General features: G+C 39.1%; 2 protein-coding genes across 2 annotated transcripts; both read right to left on the reverse strand.

Moving 5' to 3' along the window:
• Window positions 1–1,639: 1,639 nt before the first annotated feature.
• On the reverse strand, window positions 1,640–12,902 carry pip4k2ca (phosphatidylinositol-5-phosphate 4-kinase, type II, gamma a). The gene is made up of 10 exons (XM_076098728.1): window positions 12,512–12,902; window positions 11,181–11,278; window positions 10,866–10,962; window positions 10,565–10,714; window positions 6,483–6,629; window positions 5,891–5,929; window positions 5,676–5,789; window positions 4,682–4,946; window positions 3,992–4,095; window positions 1,640–3,838 (listed from the first exon to the last, which is right to left on the reverse strand). The coding sequence occupies exons 1-10, from the start codon at window positions 12,668–12,670 to the stop codon at window positions 3,758–3,760; spliced, it is 1,254 nt and encodes a 417-aa protein (XP_075954843.1). The 5' UTR covers window positions 12,671–12,902; the 3' UTR covers window positions 1,640–3,757.
• Window positions 12,903–21,276: 8,374 nt separating this feature from the next.
• On the reverse strand, window positions 21,277–23,145 carry LOC142949981 (thyrotropin-releasing hormone receptor). The gene is made up of 2 exons (XM_076091883.1): window positions 22,375–23,145; window positions 21,277–21,672 (listed from the first exon to the last, which is right to left on the reverse strand). The coding sequence occupies exons 1-2, from the start codon at window positions 23,143–23,145 to the stop codon at window positions 21,277–21,279; spliced, it is 1,167 nt and encodes a 388-aa protein (XP_075947998.1).
• Between the last annotated feature and the right edge of the window lie 1,017 nt (window positions 23,146–24,162).

Raw genomic sequence — 24,162 nt, forward strand, 5'->3', positions numbered from 1 at the left:
ATAACATTGTTGAAACTAGTTCCACTGTCCGCTACTTGGAAATTGATTCATCAGTATTAATAATCTAATTGTGCATATAATAAGTACTTTTGATGCTTTTTAGTACTTTGATTATAATAATTCTGCACTTTTACTGAAGTAAGATGTCAAACGAATGACTTTTATTTGGAATGGAATACTTTGACATCATGGTATTGGTACTTTTACTAAGTAAAAACCCGAGTACTTCTTCCACCACTGTATATAGACAACAGCAAGATACATTATGTGGGCATGGTCCGCCTGTACTGATCCACATCAGAGTCCCAGTAAACTTGGATTTCTGCTTCTGCTTACAGGTTATGAACAAAATAAATCAGTTTTTAGTTCTCACAGATCTGAATAAATTGTATCATACATTTTCGTTTGCACTAACGCTATGAGGGTGAGTTTCCTCTGCATTACCGTACATAATCCTGTGTGTATATATATATGGCTGGTAGGAATGGTAAAAAACAACAGGCCCCACATAGCGGAGAACAATGGCAGGAAGCTGAGGGGGCACGGTGAGTGACGGGCAGAGGTGGTGTGAAGCCTGGGGCACATCACTGAGGAAGGGGCTCTTTAACCTCGACACACACACACACACACACACATCCTCAATATTTCAACATTAGAATCTTTAAAAGTGAGCTGCAGTTTGGGTTCCCTTCAGCCCGTGCTGGTGATGACAGAGCTTGTTTAATTGAGACAGTTTGCGGTTGAACTACAGTAGACAGTTTCCTCACGTGATCATCTGAAAATTGCTAAAGTGCAACCTTTTTGTGTCTTCTGGGAGCTGCTCAGTGGCATCATTTTATCAGAGTGAGAGCCCAGATGTGTCCTGACACGGAGGTCAACGTCATACAGAGAAAAAGCAGAAACGTTTGCTGGCTGTGATTCACAGCGATTAATCTGCTGCCCTGGACATTGTGTTCCAACTGCCACTCCAAACTCAGCAGTTTGTAGTTGGCTGACCTCTTCAACGACAGCCTCCTTCTGTCTAACTGCTCATCCTGCCTGAATCCTGTTGTTTAAATCAGTAAAACAAGTAGGAACCAGTCAGCAAATGCTGTCTCCTCTGATAAAACAGGAAGGAGCCAGTCAGCAAAAAGACATCCCAAGACCCCCACACTGTTATCATGACTTGATTAAAACTATAACAACAAAAACCTAGTTTAGCCGATACTCTGACCTGAAAAATACCCCATAGCTAGCAGTAAACTACCTCTGACAATATGTTTTACTGTAGCTACAAAGGTCTACAGCTCTGCAAGCAGCACTGTGAGGCTTTGAGCTGAACGTCATGCTGATGTTTCACAGGAATAAAGGGAGAACCAAAGTGACTTCAGTACATCCTGAGGGGAACATGAATTTGTGTACCAAATGTTATGTCAATCCCTCCCACAGTCGCTGAGAATGTTTATATAAAACCACAGACATCGACCTGTCGGTGGTGCTAGAGTAAAAGTCAGAAGATCACCAAAGTCAGCAGGACTTGTCGTCTGGGGACCATAAATGTTTGTAAAGAATTTCATTAATCTCTAAATGTTGGATGCAGGAAAATACATCTGTTTATAGACGGGTAGAATCATCACACAAAAAATGACAAGACAAACGCTTTTCAGAAATTCTTTGTAAAATATATTTTGGTCCAAAAGCGGATTTGCAAAAATACAACATGTGCAACCATCGAGTAGATGAGGCATCACACAGAGTGAACTGTAGCTACGCTGCCTGGCCAGAGTTTAGGAACGCTCGTCATGTCACTGAGTTACGGCTAACTGCAGAAGCTACTGAAATGTAGTGTTATTGTCAACAATGCTTTACCCTGCTTATCACTAAATCTCAAATGTTAGCACAATACACAGACAGTAGATCCTAGTTCTATTGCTACATTTGTCTAAATCTCATCTTATCAGAATGAATCACATAGCACATTTTAATGCACAAAACACATCAGTCTGTCCAGAATAATGACGCATGGGCTCATTCTCAGGAAGTGACTCGCACATGAAAGTATCTCATTAAAAAGGCAGGACTGATCCTAAAGTCACTTCATTAATGCAGGCCCAGCTCTGTGGGTCACACGCTCTCTTTACAGGCTCTGGGAGCTAAAAGATGAACATGTTTACAGGCTGAACTATTTGATGTGCTCTCCATTCAAATACCACACATTTACCATTTCAAGTGACGAGGCTGTTCTTTACGGTTCCTTTAAACTTCAATAGAGACTTTGGTGGAAAATCCTATTTGATCCGTTCAAATTGTGTTTCATTTATCTGTCCCAACAGAGTTGGTTTAATTGTTTGCAAAATGCAAATCCTGCAACAATAAAGCTTTGATCCCACACATTTGGCACTCTAAACATTCAAATGGCCTGCTTCAATAGATAAATAATATTATTTCTTAAGTGCAGAATGTAGACTACAATTATTGTTTTGATACACATTTCCATTTAAAGATTATTCTAGGATGTAAGGAATAGTTTAAAGTTTTGGGAGCTAGGTTTATTTGCTTTCTTACAGAGAGATGAGAGGATCGATAGCAACACAAGGCTACAGCCAGCAGCTGGTTAGCTTAGCTTAGCATTAAGATCGGAAACAAGGCGATAGTTAGCCTGGCTCTGTTAAGAGAAGAACATCTGCCAAACAGGTCCTCTAAAGATCACTAGTTAAAATGTTAACTCTCATTTGTTTAAGTTGTATAAAAACAAGTTGTGTACAGAATTACTCATGAACTACATTTTGTTACGTCTGGACAGAGCGAGGCCAGCTGTTTAGCCCTGATTCCAGTCTGTATGCTAAGCTAACCGTCTCTTGGTCCTCCTATAGCGTCACATTAAAGGTGCCTTGTGGAGTTTTCCTGTAAACAAACAAAAGTAGGGCTGAACGACAAACTGGTGCTTTTACTAAATATTTAAACGATTAGAGTTTTGATAAATAATCATCAGTAATGTGAATATAAGTGGTTGAAGGCATATAATAGAACAGTCCGCTATGTTCAGAAACTGACATCACTTTACTGTAATGCAGCCGTTAAAACGGACATTTATGCCATATTTTGAGATCCAAAATCTGAGACAATATCTAGTCTCATATCCCAAAATCAATTTAATATCGATACATTGGCCAGCCCTAAACAAAAGTCATGTTTAAATTCACTTAAAAACATACCGTTTGTATCCTTGAGGTCTAATAAGCACGTTGAATACATTTCCCTCCTCGTACATCTTTTTGAAAGCTGAGATTTTAAACCCAGCATTGTTTACATCTAGCAGTATTCTTCTTTGAAAACTCCACAGGGAACCTTTAACAGACACACATCAGAGTGATATTATTCTCCAGAGTCAACTTTTGTCAAGAAAGTAAATAAGCACACTTCCCAAAATGTAAGTTTAGTTCATGCCTGGGAAATCAGAAGGTGACAAAAAAAGAGAAGTGGTGTTTGATCTTGCACTGATGTGGTCTAGCACTGATCAACAGCAGTTTGTTTCCATGTACCCTAATGCTGCAGAGTTAATCCTCTAAAGACGGCTTAATATCTAGAAGAAATGCATCTTACGTCTTCAAAATAAATAAATGCATCAGAAGTAGTACATTATGTTGCTACAATGTAAGTAGTCTCATCTCAGATCACCACATTTGAATAGTGATCTGCGTGTGCATACTATTTTTTTGGTCAATGGTAAAAATAGCTCTCAGTTGGAGCGACTTATGGCGGCGCTCATGGCCTCGTGTTACGCAAAGATGTTAAAGATGAAGTCGCGAAATCGTTTGGCATACTGCTCGGGGTGGACTGTGGAGATTTCAGCACCGGCCTGCAACACAGAAGAAAAAAAAAAAAAAAAGGTCAACAACATCATCTGTATACATTGAACAATTCAAGACGTGAGAGCGAACATCAGACGTTTGCCCTCCGTGCAGGTACCACCGACAGCAGACCTCTTTGCTTCCTCTCTCGTGCTACTCACCCCGTGTTTGACAGTTTTTGCTGCATGAGCGGCTTTCTTCTTGGTGTCGTACTGAGTAAGTACGTCTATCAGGCCCATGAAATAGACCTCCCTCTGAGGGGCTCCTGAGAGTAAAGAACAATGTGTGTTATTGGGCTTGTATTGACGGTATTGTATTGTGACACGTCTCAATAATCCTCACGATTAAAGCTCCCTGGTAAGAAATGTATATCAAAGCCTCTGAAACTATATCATTAGCATTTCTCAGAAGATCTGAGGACAGTGGAGATGATATCATATTACCCAGACATGTGTAGAAAACGTCAGAGGAACATTTAAGTAAAAATAAAGCACTGGTATTTAAACTGTAGTTTAAAGCTAGAGTGCCAGACTGTTACATATAAATGAACATCCGTTACATTCAAGCACTTGCTAAAAGCGTTCACACAATGCTGATTTAGCCGACCGCTGCCGGGGAAAGCTCTCAGTATACCATCAGGCATATGTCATCAGCACGTCAGCAGCATTTGTGTCCTTCAGATTCTAATAATACTATTTCTATTTACTCTCACTACCAGCGGGGGTAACAAAAGTTCCCACTTTCGCTTTAAGTATTAGGATCAGTATCGGGAGAGAGAGAGACGGATCAGTGCATCGCTGCCTAAAACAAGTTTCTTCATTCTTATTTTGTGGCCTAAACCAAGTGTTCACCTGGGCAGCTCCCGAGGGCGTACACGTCCACATAGGGGTCGAACTCCCCGGGCCCCAGAGGTTTGCAGCAGGACATGTAACCAGCGATTCCCTCTGGAGAGGTGCCGTACGAGCCCACCGTAGCGGCCGGAGCCAGGCCGTTCTCCGCCTCTGGTTCATCCTCGTTAGAAACCTCCTCGCCCTCCTCCTCATCCCGCTCAGCTCGACCCACATCGTGGATACCGAGCAGCAGGCTGTAGTCCATGATCTTCAGCCTCACCAGGAACTGGGGACAATGGGAGCGGGGACGTTTATCAAGAAGCTTTTACAACAAGGTGTACAGAAAGCATTGTGATAATCAATTCATCTTTTTCGTAATTAGTCATTTCTTAAGCAAATGTAACCACAATTCACAGCTTCCAACTCCTCAAATGTACCAATTTGATGTCTTTTTTGAGCTTTGGACTATAGGTCTAAATGTTTTTGACCAAATTGCTGATTTATTGATAATAAAAATGAAAATGATTTGCAGCCCTAGAGCTCTCTCACAGACAGAACCCGTATTATTTATGTTAGGGGTGCAACTAACGGCTATTTTCATCATCCCTTCATCTGCCGATTGTCTTCTTGATTTAACAGTCAATCATTTGGTCTTTCAAATGTCAGTAAATAGCAAAAAAAACAACTCCAGACCTGCAGTTGTTGGTGTTTTGTATGTTTTTTCGTATTATGAAATATGCATATTTGAGAAGTTGGAACCTGTTACATTTCTGCATTAAAAAAAAAAGATTAAAAATGATCAAAATAGCTGCTGATTAATCTTCTATTATTCAAGTAATCATGTTATGTTCATTCCAACCCAATTATTTAAAAGCTAAATTTATCTTTAATTGTAAATTAACCCTCCTGCTGCCAAAATGGCATCACAGGAGTGGAGAGTCTCTAATGTGCCGATGCTGCCACTTTGTGGCAGAATGGTGCAACAACAGTGAATCACATTGAACAGCTCTCCTACCTCCACATCTTTGTTGAGTTTCTCCATGAACTTCTCTTTCTGCTCATCCGTCACGTACACCTTCTGCATATTGTTCCTGAAGTCCATGTCCTTAAAGGTAGGGAGTTCTTTTCCCTTTAGGAATAAAACACATCTTTAGCAGAACTCATGGGATGAGACAGACAACGGGCCACATCAGGACATGAAACGGAGAGTAGGTGAGATGTTTCTTTTACCCTTTCCTTGTCACTTGCTTCACGAGCCACCAGAGAGCCCTGCAACAACAAATTAATATAAACAAAGAGGCAAGATACTTTGTCTTAAAAACTCAGATCTCCACCACTGATCACTGAAAAGAGAACATTAGAAGAGAATGGAAACCCTTTGATGCTGCTGCAGCGTTTATTGATGTATATCTGCATGCTGCAAATATAACATATACTATATATAATATTATTCAGTGGCTTTTTATTTTCCACCTCATGTTATGCATTCTATCTATTCTATTTATTATTAATCTAAATTGTATCAGATGTTTTATGTTTCCATTAATAAATGGCATTCTGTCCCTTTATGTTCATTCTAGTCGTTTTTCCTTCATTATAAAACACTTTGTGCTGCATTTCTTGTATGAAAGGTGCTACACAAATAAAGGTTATTATTATTACACAAAAACAAAACATATTCTGTTCTGACAACAATAAGGTGTGTGTTACTGTGCCTCTGAGGGCCGTGTCAGAGTCAACTCATTTGTATGCAACTTGCTCACTGCTTTGTGAACCAGTGAGGAGAAGTGAGACGTGTGATTGTTGTGAAGTTCCTCCTCACCTTCAGGTCGTACTTCCTGTGAACAAGCAGTCTGTGGCTGAACATGTTCCTCATGACGATCAGGTAGGTCTCCTCGCTGTCCACGCTCACACGGTACATACCCAGGAACTGAGGCAGCAGGGTGCCGCCATGACACTTCACTATGTGCTGCAGAGAGGAAGCTATGGTGAATTTGCATGGCAGGTGCAGAGAGGGGAATACTGTCGTCAAGGGCAGCCTCAATGTGTCACATACAAATAGTAAAATACGGTACAAAGACAGATTCACAGATGAAGGTAAATACGTGAACGTGGACATTTAAAAAGGTCACTTTGAATGCAAAGCAATTACTGAGCGTATCAAGGTTAGACTTCAAACTGAGCTCAGTCAGTTAAAATAGACACTCACTTCAGACTGACCTCATTCAGAGTCCCCTGAAACACACTGAGCAGTATGTGTAGAGACGTCACGCTACAGAACAACGTTTTCTTTTGTGTATTATATTTTTTAAGGCGCCTCATAATTACCCAGGAGCCCCAGTGAAAACAGAAATCAGACATCATGTGTTTGTCACCACATCAGCAACTTGCGACTGTGCCTGCAGTGAACAAACATGTAAATAAATGTATAAACGGTAGCCCCTGCCATCAGTGTATGAATGACATGTAGTGTTAAAGCGCTTTGAGTGGTTGGAAGACTAGAAAAGTACAAATATAAAGACCACTCTCCAGAAACAGGGTGTCTGACAAAAACAGTTGAATGCCATTTAGGACACGTGTCATATGGACATAATGCCAAAAAATGTATATTCAAATAGTTTGCCCCTATGTGTTGTTTTTTTGAACGAATATTCGAACGGCAGTTTTGACCAATTTTGACAGCCCTAATATGAAAAGAATATATACTACAACATGAGATGAATTTGTCTAAAATGGTCAATATTTTACCAAGGTAGCCGTCCCTTTAAGACAACTTCATGGCAATATTGTATGTACAGGAATCACTGCGATGAAGTGACTTCAGGAGGATGTTCTCCGTCATAAATATCGATATAAAGTTACACACTGTTTCACACTAAAACATCAACTAAACAACTCAATCAACGCTATGAATTATTTCTGTTGAAGGTTGGTTTAGCAGTAGAATAGGCCCTATCTCTTTAATTGTTCGTTTGAAAAGCTGCACCAAATCCCCACACCTGCCAGAAACCACAAAACCTGATCCTCAACATTCTGCAAACATAACAGTCACATAACACCTGAATGCCAAAACTACAACAGTGACAGAGCTTTCTGCAGCAAAGCCACCATGACTGGCCCAAATGTTTCAGGACAGTATCTCAACATCCAGTTATTTCACAGCTGGAAAAACAAAACATCTAAATAATTCAGTATTTCACTGAATATGAAAAAGTTGTTCAGCATGCGAAACATGTAACCCTGACACTAAATAACAAGAAAACCAATGCAACCTGCAAAACTGTCATGATGACTGAGGGGAACTGTGCAATGCCAACGCAAGAGCTCTGATAACAATGACTTCATTCAGGGCCAAGTGAATAAAAAAAACTGAAACAGAGCTTCTCCTCATCTCCCTCCCACTTCTATGCAGGCTGCGTAACCACAGGCTGCATATTCCAAGAAAAGCTCAAATGCGACTCGGCCGCACAAGCATGAACACGGATAACAGGCTGGGCAGCAAATACAAAATAGAGGTTAAAGTACGACACGTCACGCTTATTCCTTTAACAAAACTACTATTGACAGATAGACGTGTTGACCCGGGACATTTGCATATCTTCAATAAACCCAACACTCAAATGACGGAGTGTTTGTTCTCTACGCACCGCAGCGCTGTAAACTTGATGAGGTGTTTCGTGTTTGTAGTCTCATTCAGTGGTCGGGTTCAGTTTGAATGAGGCACCGTAAAAAGCCAAATTTAGGATCTTGCTCAAGGACACTACAGCGGGACAGATGTTTGGCATCCTCAGAATATATAGCCGTCTTCCTACTAACTGCACCACATTGCTGCTCCCGCCAAGACGTATAAATCTAGAAATGAATAAATAAATATATATATATATATATATATATATATATATATATATATATATATATATATATATATATATATATTTTGTAGTATCGACTTTACCTCTCCTATGAAACAGAACAGAGGTGCTCATTTTAGGAACTCGTTTTTTTTGGTTTTTAGCTACAAAAAGGTCCAAACGAAGGTTAAAGAGAATATTCTGTCAGTAGGAAGTGAAGCTTTATACACAGACAGGAGGGGAATGATCTCGGCTCAGTGTGTGTGTGTGATGTAGGGTTGGGAAATCCTCCTGCTATAGGCAATAAGCATCCTGGTACCAGAGCTTTCTCTGGAACATGTGGTAAAACGTGTGTGTACACCACTGCGACACAAGACTGTGGCAATGGACGTCCACACGCAGTTTTTTTGCTGCTATCCGACCCGCTTTCCTCAGTGATTTCATGACTCTAGCTTTGGTTTTGCTGTAGAGTGAGAGTATCGCTGTGTCTGTAAAACATTGAGATGGAATGTTGCATCTCGGTTCCAAAGGTTGCAACATAGCGAGAAAGCCTTGGCTCTCACCGACTGAGTAGGGGCACAAATCCTTGGCAAAAAAAGTTGCAATCCACTTTGTGATTGGCTTCACCCTTTCCCATGTTGGGCCGAAGAAGAAGAAGCGAAATGCTTCCATATGTTAGCTTTTAAGCCAGGAGGTGCCGGTCAGATTGTATCCATATATTCGGCTGCTGAAGCTCAGCCGCTCTCACCAAAACTGAGTGTATTTATCATCGTTTAGGACGTAAACAAGACGCACATGTTTTACATCTGTTGCGCTGAGAGGAAGCCGTAAGGAACGGACAGCCCGGTGTCACAGAATTGTTACAGGCGATCAAAATGTTAAAAATGTAGTGTTAAATTTCCGATTATTGAGTTTTCTGCATCGAGACATACAGTAATCTTTCAAGAGAGAATCGAGATGTATCCAAGAATGGATTTCTCTCCTCCACCCCTAGTGTGATGTTAGCATGTCTGGAGCTCGACAGGCAAACCGTTAATGAACGACTGAGGGTGATTAAATGAACAAAAGGCAGACGGCGAGAAGGGATTCAGATTCAAGATGATCAACGAGAGGTTCAGTTATAGAGTTTCACTGCAGCAACAATTATGACTTACACAAAATGTCATGTCACCCAGCTCCTTGACAGATCTGGGTCCAGATTTGAATAAAGCTCCATTGTTGCCCAAAGACTATTAAAAACACATCGCTGAGCCACACTCTTGCACTGAGTGACATGTTCCTTCATTACCATGAACATACACAGTTTATTCTGACTCAAACTCACATCCTGCCGCACCAGAGGGCCAAATGTGGATTAATCCATCGCCGAAAATAGTCAACAACAAAATGCAGTATTTCCTCCTCTTTGAGGAGCATTTGCAAAAAATCAACAACACTCGGCTGTTTGCGGAACTTCCTTTAACAATGAAACTCGGGCTGAGCTAAAAATATAAGCTTGAGGACGATTCATAGATTGTTTTCCCCTTCAAAACGCAGGAAAACTAAGACATGATTGAGATATCATATTTAAAGAACAAGACCTGAGCCACAGCTGTCATTGTTATGCATACTCAGAAACATAAAGTCGGTTACACCATATCAGCTTACATCATTTTCAGCAAAAAGAGCAGAACACTCCTGCTGTTTGTGTTTCATGATATCAACAGACAGCTGGCTAGTTAGCGTTAGCTCCCCAGCAGGACGAGACAGAAAGCAGAATCTGCAGACTTTTCAGCTGACTCCCCTCGAGGCTTCATCTCTCGTGATCAGATAACACCTCATCAACAAATCAGTGTTCAGAAACCTCCCCGTTTGCCCTTCTTGTAGGCGTTTTGCCCCAAATCTATATGAAATTATACATTTGTGACACGTTTTTACAGGTCTTCAGACATGTCAAGGAAGTCTTAAAGTATTGAGAGGCGCACTAACACACTATAACATTTTCAAGAGATTTGTTGACAGAAAGAAAACTATAGAATATCGCCAGACTTTTCCTTTAGTCATCAGACCTTACCTGGTGGTACTCAGACAGGATGCTGTGCATGTCTGCAATATCCTCGCTGGAGATTTGCTTGATGACGAGCGTCCGGTCGTAGGAGTTGAGGAGCAGACCCTCTCCCTGGTTCTCTACGCTCCTCACCGGGGGGCTGCGGGTCAACGACACCTGGACAACACGAAGCAGACAACTAAGATTAGAGATGATCTACCCATTAGATTAAATCTGAATTATTTTAAGGAGATTTTCGAGATACAGACAAAATTGACACCACATACATTCCCAAAGAATATAGGGTGTCCATCAGCTCATCACATACCTGATAGTCCAGATCCTCAATACCAAACCGTTCCCTTAGATTTCGGAAGACCTGAGGACAGTACTCTTTGAACTTGAAATGTCCCGGAAGATTTTCTCTGCAAAAGTAGAAGAAGCCGGCTGAAGACACAAACAGACCTTTCACATGCCCTTTATTCTTAATTCTAATTATTCAGTCCAACACAGACTTCAGGACTTTGTTATCCGTTTATGATCTTCTGTTCTGAAGTTTGGGCTAACGAGAGACAAGACAGTGTCTGTTGTTGACATTTCAACCAAACCTGCTTCAGTCTGACAACTTGTGTCTGTGTCTTACTTGTTAAAGAGGTGGTTGTTGACTTTGATCTTAGTGTTGGCTTTAAAGTCATCAGGCAGCAGCATGACAGGAACAGGCACCTGGTTGAGATCATTGATCTGAAAGAAAGAAGGGAAATGCAAAAAATGTGTGAGCCCACGTTAGTGTCTGAAACAAACAATTATTTAAACTGTAGACGAGACAAATGGCGCAACAAGAAGATGTCACGTTGGGCATTGGGACCTTCAAACAGGTGCTTTATGCTGTTAAAAATGATTTAGTTGCAACCCTACTCTGACAATTACTTTCTCAATAAGCCTAACTCATAGCTTGGTCTCCCAAACAGAAAGATTTCCATCACAACTTCCTTGTGTCCGAGGTATCAAATGTCTTGTTTAGTCCAACAAGTTCCAAAACTAAAAGATAGTTCACTTTCTATGACGTCAGAAAAGAAAAAGTTTTCAAAATTGATACAGATTAAATTATACAAGTTATTATAATTTTCAGCAAATCAACTACAGATCTTGTAGTTGTCTACAAAAAGAAAAGTGGTTTAAAGTTACATAACGTTACATAACGTTACACTTGTTGAGTGGGGGAAGAAGTTCTCAGATCTAAGTAAAAATACCAATATCACAGTTTAAATACGCTCGGTTACAAGTAAAATTCGACATTTATAAATTTACTTAAAAAGGTCAAATTAATCAATTACTCAATTCAGAATAATAAAAATAATATCGCTAGATTATAGTTATTGATGCATTAATGTGAACATCACATTTCAACTACTTTACATACTGCTGGTTAGCTCAATCCTTAACAATACACTATAATGTAATTTAATATTTAATTAATGTTTGTATTAATAATGTGAATCTATAAAGTAACTGGTAGCTAATGATGTCAAATAGACGTAGGGGAGTAAAAAGTACAATATTGGCGTCCACATGTAGTAGAAACAAAACATAAATACTCAAGCGAGTTAGTTCAAAATGTAGTAAACTTAACTAACGTTAGTAACTTAACGTTACATTCCACCACTGCACCTACTATAAGGTTACTGCATTCCTTCAGATTCAATAGAAAGCTAAGCTATTAGTACTCATGAATTACTTTTAGCAAAGTCCCTTACTTAATTTTAACAACTGTTACCAAAGTCCATAGCATTTAATTAGCATTTAATAGTTGTTAACAACAACAGTGTAACAGGTGTGTAGGTGAGACAAAGTCTGAATCTGACAGGTCACGAATATTAGTGCAACACTACCACCTTGCTAACGCTAACTGCTAACTAAGCTAAGCTACATTTACATGACACACACTAGCATTCACTTAGCTTCAGACCGACTCACCGAGTGATTGACGCCCCACATGAAGACGCTCAGGACGGGGTCGCTGGCTCGAAACACTTTCACCTTCTGCTGCACGAAATGTTTCTTTTTTGTTTTGGTCTTCGGAGCCAAGACCACCATCGGGCTGGAAGTGGCCCCGGAGTTACCGAGGGCAGCCATGAGCACAGCCGGGCTCTGCTCGTCTCTTTGGTGACACTTCTTCCTGAAGGCTACTACTGAGCTAACGTTAGCTAACGTCTCTCTCACACGCTACCAACGTGCACCTCTCGAGCTCCGTTTCTGTTACTCTGACGCAGTTTTTTTAACGTTAAAACCTGCGTGATGACTCATTACTCAACTTTATTAATGCGTGACTACATACTTCCGAATCACCGCTGACAGTCCACCACCGCCCCCTCGAGCCCACCCATGTTATTATCAACCACGTGGTGACTTTGTGATTGACAGGTGGCAGGGACCATTAGAATCGATACTAGTGCGTCATGTGACCACAAATGGGCGGGCGGAACAGAATGTTATGGTGCGTTCATGTTAAGGTGGACGGTCGGAGTTATCAGTTCTCTAGTTAACTCTAAGCACTTCGTAAATTACTCAGTATTTATAATAGGGGAGGTTGCTTTGAGACGGCCTGAGCTTTCATCCTGTGCTGTATACTAAAGTGGTGGTGGAGAAGATGTGTGCAGCTGTATATGATATGTGCCTCGTACATGGACTGAATGAGCCTTTGTATGTTTGTGCAAACGTCCTTGGAGTTTGTTCACTTCCAGAATATTTCAGCCCATTCATGAGAGTCTCGTAAAAACAGTCCACATGAGCTTTGCTCTTTGATTGTGTTCATTTATTTTGGATGAAAGATTTTCAGAATAATATACATTCAATCTACATGTTTACAGGAACTATTGAGACATTATGTCATTGCTTTAACATTAGTTTTGACTGGAACATTAACTCTCATCCTACCAAGTGGGGTATACTCTTTTCATTCATAAGTGTGGATGTATATCATAAAAACTTGGGTCATTATAAAACACATGTGAATGAATGCTTATGAATGCTTCAGTAGATGTGCAACGCTTTCATCACGGCAACCATTTTGATATTGATTAGTGGTACTTTGAAATTAGTGGTACTTTGAAATTGTACTTGTTTGGATTTGAGTCAATATTACGGTCTGAGATGTTACATTAACATTCATCAATAATATAGAGTGCAGAAAATGCAGAAACGTGTGATTTATAAAATAAACCTTTAAAGGAACTTTAATAATTAAAACAGGCCGAGATGGTAAGAAAAGGGAGGTATATGTTCTGCATATGTTTCTACAATTATACCCAATTGCATTTAAGATTGTATGTATATCATATATGTCATGCTGCTTAAGGCAATGCAGAATAATATGGGAGTGCCCCTTGAATAATCTTATGGGAGTGCTCCTTGAATAATCTTTTATGCGACCAATAGATTGATAATCTTGCAGCAGTGCTCATGCATACTTCCTCTGTGTTAGTAGAAGCCTGATTCTCCATATCTCTAACTGATAGTGTCACCGTCACTGTGTAAAGGCTGTGTATTTAACTATGCAGTGTGTCTATGTGTATTGTAAAGAACTACACTCACTGTTGAACATCAGCACTGTATATTATATTAAAACATTTGGGAATGCTTCATATGTGTGTATATATATATATAAATGCATTTTAAACAAACCAGACATGGAAAATAAGGAACATTTATTAAAAGGCTACAAGCCTGAGGCAACAACACTTAACACTAAATGAAAATGCAGTTCTTCATTTGATGATGTTATAAATAAGCAGATGATAGATTTATATATTTATTTATTTCCTGTAGAACATAAGACACTGTGTGTCTTCTCAGCACACGCTGTTAGATGACAGAAATTTGGGGAGCGACATCTAAGTCATCGGACTTATAACAATTTTTTTTATTTTCCTCCATGTATTCTCTCTGCTGGGAGCAATAAAACCTCGCTTTTATGGTTCTTAAGCCATTCAGTTCAAAAACACATTTTATATACAGACGTGAAACAGTCAGTCGTGATCAATAATTTCTGCTCTGCAATCAAAAATGTCATAAAGAATCCCACACAAGAATCGATCAACCATACGTTTGCATAGTCCAGAGAGCATCAATACTGTGCTGTAAATGCATATTTTATATGACCCTGGGAGGGGGGGGGGGGGGGGGGTTTCTCTACTCTCACAGCTTAAATGCTTTGCTACATCAATAATTTTCTATGAGGAAAGTGACGCATTGCTTCCATTAAAATTAATTTCAGCTCAATAGATAAACAACACAATAAAATAAGAGTCCCTTTGCTGCAGAAAATAATATGAAATACAAAGAGTCTTATATTAGCGTGTTACCAAGCTAGCAATTGCTAATTAGAAATAAACACATAGTACAGCTGTGGTTGATGGGAATGTCATCAGCTAGACAGGTTTGTCTTCATAAAGTTTTGAACAAATTAAAATTTCAGCCTGATAATGGTGCTAAATGGAAAGTTGAGGGAAATTACAGTTAATCCTGGGGAACATGAACGTGTGAACCAGATTTCATCCAAAACATCCAAAAGTTGTTGAGAAGTTTCACTCAAACTTGATTTATCGCTTGGGGGCCATAACTGCATATCTGTACAAAGTTTTCAAAATTTGTTGAAATATTTCATGTTGAAATATTTCAGTCTGGACCAAAGTGATGGATTGAAAGACCAACATTCATCCCTAGAGCCAAGTGTGGCTAAAAATAAATCAAATAACTCCTCCACCATTTCTCACAAAATACTTTGTAGCTTTTACGGATGTCTCATCTTTTAAAAAGCACAACTCTCCTTTGATCTCCTGAAGCAGACAATAGAAATATATATATATGTCTGATGAAAGGACTACAAGCTGGTTATGCTTCTTACAAGAGGAATATAATTCTTCTAGACAGCTCCATTTCACCGGCTTTGTCAACCTCATTGCAGCTCAGTGTCCCTGCAGTTATAAGATCTCTGCTGATATTATTAATTCCCCCCCCCCCCCTCCTCCCCCATCCCCCCTTCATCCTGAGAACACATGCTCAAAAGCTTTTTACCTGCAGACTATAGAAGGAGACTGTCTGTATGAATAAGAGTTTAGTTTATCTGCCTTAAATATGAATATATTTCCAAGTGCATCTCACTCATGATTGAGTGTTTAAAATAGACATCTGAACAAAGAAATATCACAGCTGTCCTCTTTCAGCAGAGAAGTTTGATCTGTAATCAATGAAATTCATCCTGCTCCAGATCAGTATGATCACACATAATGCCACTAAGTTTGCATGTTCTGAGTAGTTTATGGAATTGTTGCAGTAGTGGAATGTAACTACAATAACTCAAGTATACTTTCCTGCTTCTCAGCCTTTTCCTGTACTTCAATAAGAACGAAAAACATAACATTTTTAAACTAAGTGCGAAACACAATATTTCCTTTAATGTATTTTGATACTTTTTGTTTAGATTTTGTCATGGGCCTAAATGATTTACTTGTTATTTCAGGTCTCTGGATTCTGGCAGTAGGATGACATTTTCCCGACAGACTGAAGTTCATATCCCAAACCTAACGGACATAGATACTTGATAGCAGGCATCCAGTTCTGACATTTAAACCAGCACCACCAAGCACTGCATGCAGTGGGAGAATTGAGCCACCAGAGGCCACCAGGAATTCAACACCTTCTTCCTGCACAGAGATTCAGTATAATAACAGAGAGATGCTTATTCATTTCAACCCTGACTGACTTGTGTTAGAAATGAAAGCATCATTATGTTTGTAGAAACAGTGTGCAAGAAAGAGAATACATATTTGTGTGATTTGATGTTTTTCTTGTTTACAATATAAAAAAATAGCTATTAACATACATGTAATGGAATGAGACACTAAGACCTGAGAGATTGGACGCTGTTATCCAGTTATACGGCATCTGCAGTATGTAATTCATTATAGTATTATTTTAATAAGCCACTTTTATCAGCGGAAGAAGAAGAAAGCACATTTACTAATAACATTAACAATGGCTTTGTTCTATCCATGTGTCCCAGTAATTTGAATTATTATTTATATTTCAGGTTTGACATGTCAAAATATACAGCTTTCACAGCTGTCAAATCTTAGCTTAACATAAATTATTGAGCTGGGAAAACTAATCACAAGGATTGTGTAAATTAGGCATATTCAACAGATTACTTACTTTTATGTTAACTTTTGCGTTGTGAGTACTGGAAAGATACTAGATGTTCTAAAAAAACACCTCTTGCCTCCCTGCTTTGTATCTTAACACAGTCTGCTCTCTGCATTATGTAGTTTCAGTGAAGATTCATTCAAACATGCAGAGGATTAATGGACAAGAAATAATAAAGTCTCTTAACACAGCGTAATGGTTTTCCTGAAACAACTCAAACACTCTGGCTGCCCTTTGATTATTTGTGCTAATTTTAGACTCTTGCAGTGAATAAATGATTCATTCTCACAGAAGAACAGAGCTTTTTGATCTTTATTATCAAAACGAATATTAAACTATGTATTGTACTATCTGTTACTCATCATATGATTTATTCAAGATCTTTACATACAGCTCAGTGTGATACAGCTGCTTTATGGAGTTAATCTGTGATACACTTTCAACAGTATTTAGTTAATTTCTCAAACACAGATATCTAAATTATCTTTTTGTTTCCTCAGATTGCGTTTGAAGATAGTTTAGAATAAGTCATCAAAGATAAAGATGTAGCCAAAGATATCACAACTTAAAAAAAGTTGTTGGAACAATTTCCTCATAAGTGTTTGATTTAAAAAGTAAAAGTAACAAAACCACACGATAAAATAAGTAAAAGTACTCATTCGGTGGCAGGCTGGCCCACTGTCAGAATTAATATATTGACTATATTAATTGAACAGTGCTGATAGGATGATTTTGATAGGTTACCTTTGGACAGCAGGTTTTCCAGTCATCTTGCAAAGCTATAAGCTAACCAGCTGCTGGATGTAGCTTCATATTTCACAGACAAATAGACAGAGAGTGGTATCGATCTACTCGTCTAACTCTCGAGAAGAAATCAAATATTCCTTCTATTCCTCTCAAGAAATTCACTGTTTTGTGGCAACTTTTTCTGGTTAATAACATCTGTGATCTTTTTAACCTCTTTTGACACACTTGACTTTTTTCTCAATTAAATTTAAATTTCAATTGTCACTGACATACAAAATGGGTCTGAAATAACTGTTGAGTTTCTGTGTTTCCTTCAGTGACATATCGAGGTCAATAATGTGGTGAAGTGAGTGGGCACAATGTATATTGTATGAGTGAAAAGGAGAGGAATTAAGAAACCTTATTATACTGAAATATACTTATACTGTTTTTATTGGCAAGAATATTTTTTAATGCAAGCTTTGGGGAAAATAAGCATAAAAAGTCCATGATTATCACTCTGAACTGTTTGTGAATTATTGAATCATTTCATTGTCATATAAAGGGGAACACTGTTAGACGTCATCTTGCTGGATATTTACTGCAGAAGACTGAATAAATCTGCGGTCTGACAAGTCCCTGTTCAGAATTACTAAGCAGAGCATGCTGTCAAACAACACCACTAAATGAGCTAGCATGGCCATTAATAGTCAAAGTAGTTTCTCTGCTGTGTCTCCACAGAGAGTGGGTTGCATTATCACATATTTAGTGTCTGTCTAGACTTTTAAGTTTCGGCTTCATTCAAATTTGACGCTCCAGGCAAAGGAAGGTGTTGAGACTTCAACTGTCTAAAAAAGTTTAATTTCCAGGAATTAAAGAACGTTTTCTGATGGAATCTTGTACAAAATGAAGGACTGATGAAGTAAAGAATAATACTCAGCAAGCACAATCAGTCCTTCAGTCGAGGCAATGGGTATTTTTTATATCTGACATAAAATCAAACACAACAAGACATTAATAATACATTATTGATACATGTTGTCACATCTAGCTGAAAAGAAAAAAATAGAAATGGCTGCTGGAGCCACTAGCAGCATTTTTGCTGGAGGTCTTTTTATTTCTGCTTTTTTGGCATCTCTTTCATCACAAAAAACTCCTTATATAGAATTAATCAGAACCATTCAGACTGCACAATGTCCACAGGGACTTAAATGCTTTTCTCTGGATGTGACAAGAGAAAGTGGCTTGTTAGAAAACACCAACAGGGTTGATTATTGACATAACCTCACCTATAGGTGCCCAACCTGCCGTGAAGCTGCATTTAGTTCAAACAAAGCCATCTTCTTATATGTTTTTTCCAATAATTGTTATTTATGTTATTTACACGCTAAGGTTTATGCTTTTTATAGTTTAGAGCTGCAACAGGAAACTGGGAAAAGCAAACAAAGGTGTGAAACACAATAAGATACAAGCAAATTAATGCAAATCAAAAACAGAAGAGAATTAGAAGTGCGTCCTTGAAATGATCCATCTGTGATTCTCTATTCAGGGCTGTACTGATGCTGAACGACAACATGTGCTAGAGCTACAGTGCAATTCAGTTTATGTAAATCTCCCTTCTCTAAAGGAAACACTGGATGAACAACGTTTATATTTATTTTAATTCGACACACAAAACGCTCATGAATAAAAAAAATGTATACATTTTTTAAGGTTTTTAAAATTATTTGTTAATCCACATAAAACTACAAAGCTTTTTTTTTAAAACACAAGATCAAACATGTACAATAGACAGAATAGATAATATATATTGAACAGATGGTGAAGAGTTGGCTGTGTTGAGATGCACAGGCATGCAGTGATGATGAAAACAACAGCAATAAGACGACAGCCAACTTGTTGGCAACAATTAACATCAAAATATTTTTCCCATAATGCACTTGCACAACTTTTCTTTCATCCCCTGGCTTGGCCCGATAGGAGCTATAGGAGCTTCATTACCTCCTAGTTTGTCAGACTGTAAATCTAATGATACAAACTTTTCACACATAATAATCTCAGTGGATGGGCTGAGGGATTGTTGTTATTATATTTCTTCTTTTTAGATTGTAGTCTAAGAAGATCCAGTGATATTTTCAATGATTAGAAGAGGAGTTTAGTTGGTATATGCAGAAAAACATTATTGCAACTAACTGAGACTCAAAAGACTTAATACTAAAGGACCTGCACATCCACACAGGTGTTTTGAATTACTCTGTCTAATCACTCTGTGAAATTAGGTGGGGCTATTCTGGGAATTTCACAATGTCACCAAACTTTAATGATTTATAAAGGGTCCTCTACATCCCTTTACAGTCAGAATTAAATACCCAAATAATGATAATGATTAAAAGAAAGATAACAGTGTAAATGCTCCAGCACTTACTTTACTCCTGATGCACATTTACAGAAATGCACTACAGGAAGGCACAATTGTTTTTTTGTTTTTTTTGGTTTAAGGTTTTCTTGTGTAGTAACAAATGGGTTACAATTGCATTTCTATAAATTATCTTTGAATCCTTGAATGCTTGAATCCTTGAACAAAGCTAACATGAGGACATGCCAATCAAACTCAGTCTGTAGACATCACACAGGTATGAGAGAAGGTCTAATCAGGTAACATAAGTGAAAACACCTGTGTAGATGGAGCGCTGCGTAAAGGCTTTAGCTACTTAGCCTCGCTTAAAAACCATGTCAGCCTACAGCTGTCTATAGCGGCTGGATAGTTATTCTGTTGACCTATTTATGATCATGAATGAATAAATAAGACTTAAAGTCGCTAGCTGCTCTGTAAAGCTGTACTTAGGAACAGCGATACTTTGAGCAAAATGCTAACGTTTGGAAGCTGAGGTGCTCACAATGACAATGCTAACATGCCGATGTTTAGAAGGCATAAAGTGTACAATGTTCACCATCTTAGTTTAGCATGTTAGCATCCTACCATTTAGTAGTTAGTGCTTAACACAAAGAACATCTGAGGTTGGTGTGTGTGTACTCCAGAGTAGAGGAGACATTGACTCAAAACCACTAAAGTGAACGTCATGGTGGCGCTATAGAGGAAAAATCACATTACCAGGGTCACCAAAGTCAGTTCAAAATGTCATCACAATCCATCGAAGAGTTATTAGATGAATGAATAAATAAGTATTAATAAAAGGGGAACGTCTAGACTGTGTTCATCAGTGCTGTTGAAGAGTGTGGTATATCTCAGGACAATCCAGCCTGAGAGTGTAATCATGAAAAGCACAAGTGCACTTGTTATCAGGAGACACATGCTGATTCTTTGATTAGGTCAGTGTTGCACATAAGTACCGGTACTACTCAAAAGTATGGACATTGTTTCAAGGCAAAATTCTAAATATGCATCCACAGGATCAGTTTTACATGTCACATAAAATGTCAATCTTTCAGTCATTTTTACATTTTTTTATGTTTACTAAAATGGCGAGTACAGTATTTCCAAACATTTCAAAGAACCACTAATTTTTGTGTAACTGCAACAGATATTATGATGTACATTATGTGCCACTAGGCAGCGTGAGGTACACTAAAGCCTGCTTTCACACACTGTGTTTAACACAGTTACAATACTGATGTAAAAGTACCACAACTACCACAAACTACACGTTTGTCACTGCAAACAAGAAGAATATCTACAGATCTCAGAGGCAGTAAATACTTTTTCTAACAGATGGAAATAACAGCAATCGTAAACAATAAATTGAAAGATTTTCACAAATAATTCCCTTATCCTAATGAAGCCAACAAACTCATTAAGAAATGCTGAAAGTGCTCGCGTCATCCGTTTCGTTGCCCCTCCTTTTGGCTTGGCCGCTCACCTCCTCCTGATCTGTGACCTGCTCATTGCTCTCATGGGATGAATCCTTTATCACGCTGTAATACATCGGCACGTTGTACTCTGCCGCCTTCCCCTTGTGTCGCCAGCTGCACTTGCAGAGCTTTTTGAACGCGACACGAAACTTCTGAGACATGAGGTTGTAAATGATGGGGTTGATGGCACTGTTGGTGTAGATGCACATGCGACAGAAGAGCAGGAACCAGGTGTTGTGGTAAGGCGGGTCGATAAAGGAGTTGACCACCACCAGGGTTCGATAAGGCATCCAGAGCACGGCGAAGAGGACGACCACCACAGCCAGCATCTTTGTTATCTGTTGATGCAGAGGAGACAGAGGAGCAAGGAAACAAAGAACAATAGAGATGTAATTATGTGGCAGTAATGAGGAAGAGTAATTATTTGAACAAGCACGCTGATATGATGTCAGTGTTTGAGAACATTTTCTAATAACAAGAGTTTACAGCTATGCTAGTGGCTCTGTTAGGTTGTACCCACAGACAGCTGCACTAAATGCTAACATCAATATGCTAACATGCTAACAATTAAATTGCTAAGGGCCAGGTTATTAGTTTTGCAAGTTGTTGGTCATAAAGCAAAGTATTGGATCTGATGATGGTGCTCGATAAGAAAGTCAGAGGATCACCAAGTTATTACAGTTACTGAATGTCTGAACCAAATCGCAATCCATCTAATAGTTGTAGACATTTCGCTCAAAATCACAAATGTCAACCTCCCGGTGGCACTGGAGGAAAAATCAGGAGGTCACCAAAGTCAGTAGGATTCATCTTCTGAGAACCATGAACACCATCCAATAGTTGTTGAGATAGTTCGATGAAACCATTATGAAAAATCATACATTTGAAGAAACAATTAAGATTTTGAGATTCCTGGCCTAAACTATATATTTTTTCAGATCTAGCTAAAAAGACACTTAAACAGAATATATTCACAAGACTTTAATATTTATGCATGAAGATAGATTATTGTCTAAACCGTGTTTTAGCATTTACTGTACCTGTTTCCTTGCAGAGACCGCACCTCTGTTTGCCTTGTTAGTGCTGCGGGAGTGACCCTGGTGAACCGACCCTCCTCCGTCGTTCATGTGCGAAGGCAGAGGGCTCATGAACAAAATCCTGGCGATGAGACCGTAAAGCACAGTGGCCACAACGAGGGGTATCACATAGAACAAAGTGAAGTCCAGGAAATAGATCGGCATGTAGAAGTTCCTGGAGACGCGGTAGCCACATGTGACGACCACTCCGTTGGTGTAGACGGTTTCATCTGTGTCCACTAAGAAGAACCACATAATGCAGTAGAGTGAGGTGAAGACCCAGACCGCGGCTATGATCCTCTTGGCCCGGGAAACGGTGCATATGAATTGTGCCTTCATGGAGTGACAAATAGCAATGTATCGCTCGATGGTGAAGGCTGTGATGGAGCAGGACGACACGTTGATGCCCAGGTACTGAAGATAAGTAATGCACAAGCATCCTGTGTATCCGTATATCCAGAAGGCTATAACATACGAGATATTAGGCAGCCCTGCAGCAAGGAGCACAATGAGGTCTGCGACAGCCAGACTGACGAGGTAGCAGTTAGTCGGGGTCACCATGTGTTTAGTGCGCAGCACAACCAGCACCACCATGATGTTCCCGGCAATCCCAATTATACAGATGAGCATTGTCAAAAATATTGTTATGACCTGCTCTTCAAGAGGGTTCAGAGGTATTTCTGTCAGATTAACAAACTGAGTGACATCTTGAAAGATGGTTGTGTTGTTCTCCATTGTGTTCAAGTCCTACGTCCACAATTCAGTTGTTCTCCAGAGAGACAAAACAAGAATCCTGAAGACAGAAACAGAGAGAAACAATAGGGACTGTATAAAATGATCGGGCTGGGATGGGGGATTTGAATTAAAAAACATTTTGAAAACACAACGCTCTGCTTCATATTGTATTTTACTGCTACCCTTGACTTATAGGGGCACGGAAACTGCAACACCTTCCCTCCGATCTAATACAAACCTTAAAGCGGCTATAATCAATATTTTTACTGTAACAATGTAATGTGAAAATGTGACAAAGTGAAAGGGGTCGCTCGCACTGATGAACCCACAGAGAATTATCACCTGAATCTGCAGCTGCTCTCCACTTTACGGAGCTTTATAGTGAGTTTGTGTCCGGTTGCAACTTTACTGTTTTGATTCATTCTCAAGGTTCTCACAATACATTTTCAGATTTAGCAGCCAGCTGTTCAGTAAAGAAGATCCTAAAAACTCACTTTACTCTGCTCAGCACCAGACAACGGAAACACACAGTTAAAGACTAGCTGGGGAAAATAGTGGAGCATTTAGCTGCTAAAGGCCCAGATATTTCCCTCAGGAGTCGGTAGAGACCAAAACAGAGCTAAAAGAGAGTGAAAATTGGACTTACATTCATCAGGTGGACACATTTACGACAATTGCTCCGTAACTGCTGGATATTTAAATATGCAACTCTTTGCTAACAAACGTATTAAATCAACTCAAAAGAATATATGTCAAAGTTGTGTTGAAATCAGCTATTGCAGGTTTTATATATATTTAAGGGACAGTGTGTAGTATTTCGAGGGATGTGTAATATAATATATTCATAACTATGTTGTGTGTATAATCACCTAAAACTAGCTTAGAATGAGCCCTTCATATCCACAGAGGGTGCAGAGTCTCTTCAGAGTCCACCATGTTGCAACGCCAGGGGGGTTAGCTGCTGGTAGATATGACATTTAATCACCAACATCCACAAAGATGTTTTCTGTGTTTCTC

The sequence above is a fragment of the Anarhichas minor genome, unplaced genomic scaffold, assembly GCF_050575085.1.
Source record: "Anarhichas minor isolate MPS153535 unplaced genomic scaffold, ASM5057508v1 ptg000003l, whole genome shotgun sequence".
Classification (NCBI taxonomy): Eukaryota; Metazoa; Chordata; class Actinopteri; order Perciformes; family Anarhichadidae; genus Anarhichas; species Anarhichas minor.